At 42.7% G+C, this 2372-nt stretch overlaps 1 protein-coding gene across 4 annotated transcripts in view; it reads left to right on the top strand.

Moving 5' to 3' along the window:
• The first annotated feature begins 1120 nt into the window (after positions 1-1120).
• Positions 1121-2372, top strand: part of LOC110299986 (disintegrin and metalloproteinase domain-containing protein 5) — a 69237-nt gene continuing 67985 nt past the window's right edge. For all 4 annotated transcript variants that reach the window (XM_021169995.1, XM_021169991.1, XM_021169994.1 and 1 more), the window contains exon 1: positions 1121-1238. In XM_021169995.1, the coding sequence (XP_021025654.1) occupies positions 1184-1238 (55 nt within the window). In that variant the 5' untranslated portion in view covers positions 1121-1183. The remainder of the gene's footprint in view (positions 1239-2372) is intronic.

Below are 2372 nucleotides of genomic sequence, written 5' to 3'. Positions count from 1 at the left end.
AGAGAGAGAGAGAGAGAGAGAGAGACCAGAGAGAGAAACAAGAGAGAGAGAAACCAGAGAGAGAGAGAGAAACCAGAGAGAGAGAGAAACCAGAGAGAGAGAGAGAAACCAGAGAGAGAGAGGAGAGGGAGAGAGAGAGAGAGAGAGAGAGAAACCAGAGAGAGAGAGAGAGAAACCTTTTCTCTTTTTTCTTTTTAAGTTGATTGTTAGGGTGTTTCTTCCACTATTAGAACCCTGGCCAGTCCACTTTCAATATCCTAATCAATATATTCAAAATACTGTAGCGATAATTTCCAATTAAAGTGTATGTTTTCCATTCTGGAACTCTTAACTGTCATTTCTTTCTCCTTTGAACCTCTATGGAACATAAGTTCTGTCTTGAGTTCTCTATTTTCTGCTCTACTACACCTTTAATGGGCCACCAAAAAGTAATAAAGCCTTAAATCAGAGATTTTTGAAAATATTCTTAATGTTATTTATCTTTCCTTTTGCCTCCCTTTCTCAGTTAAGTTTCTTGCCTCCCCCTCTCATAGCACCTATGTCCCACCATCGCGCTCTCTGGGGCTCCTCCCCTCCTCTCTCTGTGGCTGTTTTCCGTTTCCCTGGTTCTTGTAATTACTTCGGCTTATACCCACACCTTTAAAAGACCAATACAAGGAGAAACGCAGGGTTGCAGAATTAGAGGGTGACAATATGATCCTACAGAGAATGTTTTGAAAGTCTGTGCTTGACCAACGAGTATTTTAGGGGGTGTCCTGCATGCAGCTATGAAAATGATCAGCCATGTTAGCAACATTTTATTGTTTTCAATTCTGGGGACAGTACGCTGAAGTATCCTGGAAGATGCGTGGCTGCCATCAGTAACCTGAACATTTTCATATATCTTTTCCTCAGTGATGTGTAAATTATTTTTAAAAGACATGATAAATGATACAAAGAAAATCCTTACCAGCCCTTCCTAGCCTGAAGAGTAAACCTGCAGACATCCACCTTCCTTTTTACAGTTAGCAGGATGGTTGGTACCTGAATCTATGCATCTACCTCATTCTCCAGCCCTTTCTGCTCTGGTTTCCCTAGCGACAACCCTGCAGGTTCAGAGCCCGGAGCTTCCGTTACTGGACACAACGCCCGCCTGGCCCAGCCTGTTGCTCCGCAGCAAAGCTCCAAGACCACCAAGGGAGCCATGTTCCTCCTTCTTTTGCTCGTTTTGCATCTTAAAGGGCTGCAGGCAGGCCAGAGTGAGTACAGAGATCAAAGCTGCTACGGGCTTCTTCCTTCTGGCTTCTGAGGGGCAGGGGCGAAGTCTGCCGCCCCCCTGCTCACTGAACTAGCTTTTACTCCCCTTTGGCTGCAAAGCATTGGAATGCTTTCCTATCTGTAACATAGATAACAACGAATGGTATCAGGGCTCCCAATTCTGTTACCATGTATGTAAATCTTGACTCAATTCATCACTACAAAGAAACTGGCTTTTTTGTTTGTTTTGTTTGTTTTGTTTTTTTGTTGTTTTGTTTTGTTTTGTTTTCCGTTTAAATTCCTGGCTTGGCAGCTGCTGCCCTCTACAGTCTTTCTTGACTAATTTCTTTTAAAATTTTTAATTATTTTTTTCTCATATTCTTTCCCCTCCCTCAGATCCTCAATACCGCCCTACCCACTCAACTTCTTTTTTTTTGAATTAAAGTTTTACTCTTATTTGCATTGCTTATAATTTCACATATTGTAGAACTACAGAAAAATAACTTTAAAAACAGTGAATAAATACTATTTATTCTTTTTTTAATTAGGTATTTTCTTCATTTACATTTCAAATGCTATCCCAAAAGTCCCCCAAACTCTCTCCCCTCCACACCTCTACCCGCCCACTCCCACTTCTTGTCCCTGGCTTTCCCCCATATTGAGGCATATAAAGTTTGCAAGACCAAGGGGCCTCTCTTCCCAATGATGGCCAATTAGGTCATCTTCTGATACATATGCAGCTAGAAACACGAGTTCTGGGGGGTACTGGTTAGTTCATATTGTTGTTCCACCTATAGGGTTGCAGGCCCCTTTAGCTCCTTGGGTACTTTCTCTAGCTCCTCCATTAGGGGCCCTGTGTTCCATCCAATAGCTGACTGTGAGCATCCACTTCTGTGTTTGCCAGGCCCCAGCATAGGCTCATAAGAGACATCAATATCAGGGTCCTTTCAACAAAATCTTGCTGTTATATGCAATGGTGTCAGCATTTGGAGGCTGACTATGGGATGGATCCCTGGGTATGGCAGTCTCTAGATGGTTCATCCTTTTGTCTCAGCTCCAAACTTTGTCTCTGTAACTCCTTCCATGGGTGTTTTGTTCCCAATTCTAAGAAGGGGCAAAGAAACCACACTTTGGTC

The sequence above is a fragment of the Mus caroli genome, chromosome 8, assembly GCF_900094665.2.
Source record: "Mus caroli chromosome 8, CAROLI_EIJ_v1.1, whole genome shotgun sequence".
Lineage (NCBI taxonomy): Eukaryota > Metazoa > Chordata > Mammalia > Rodentia > Muridae > Mus > Mus caroli.
Note: the sequence above shows the minus strand (reverse complement) of the source record. Positions and strands in the feature narration are given on the sequence as shown.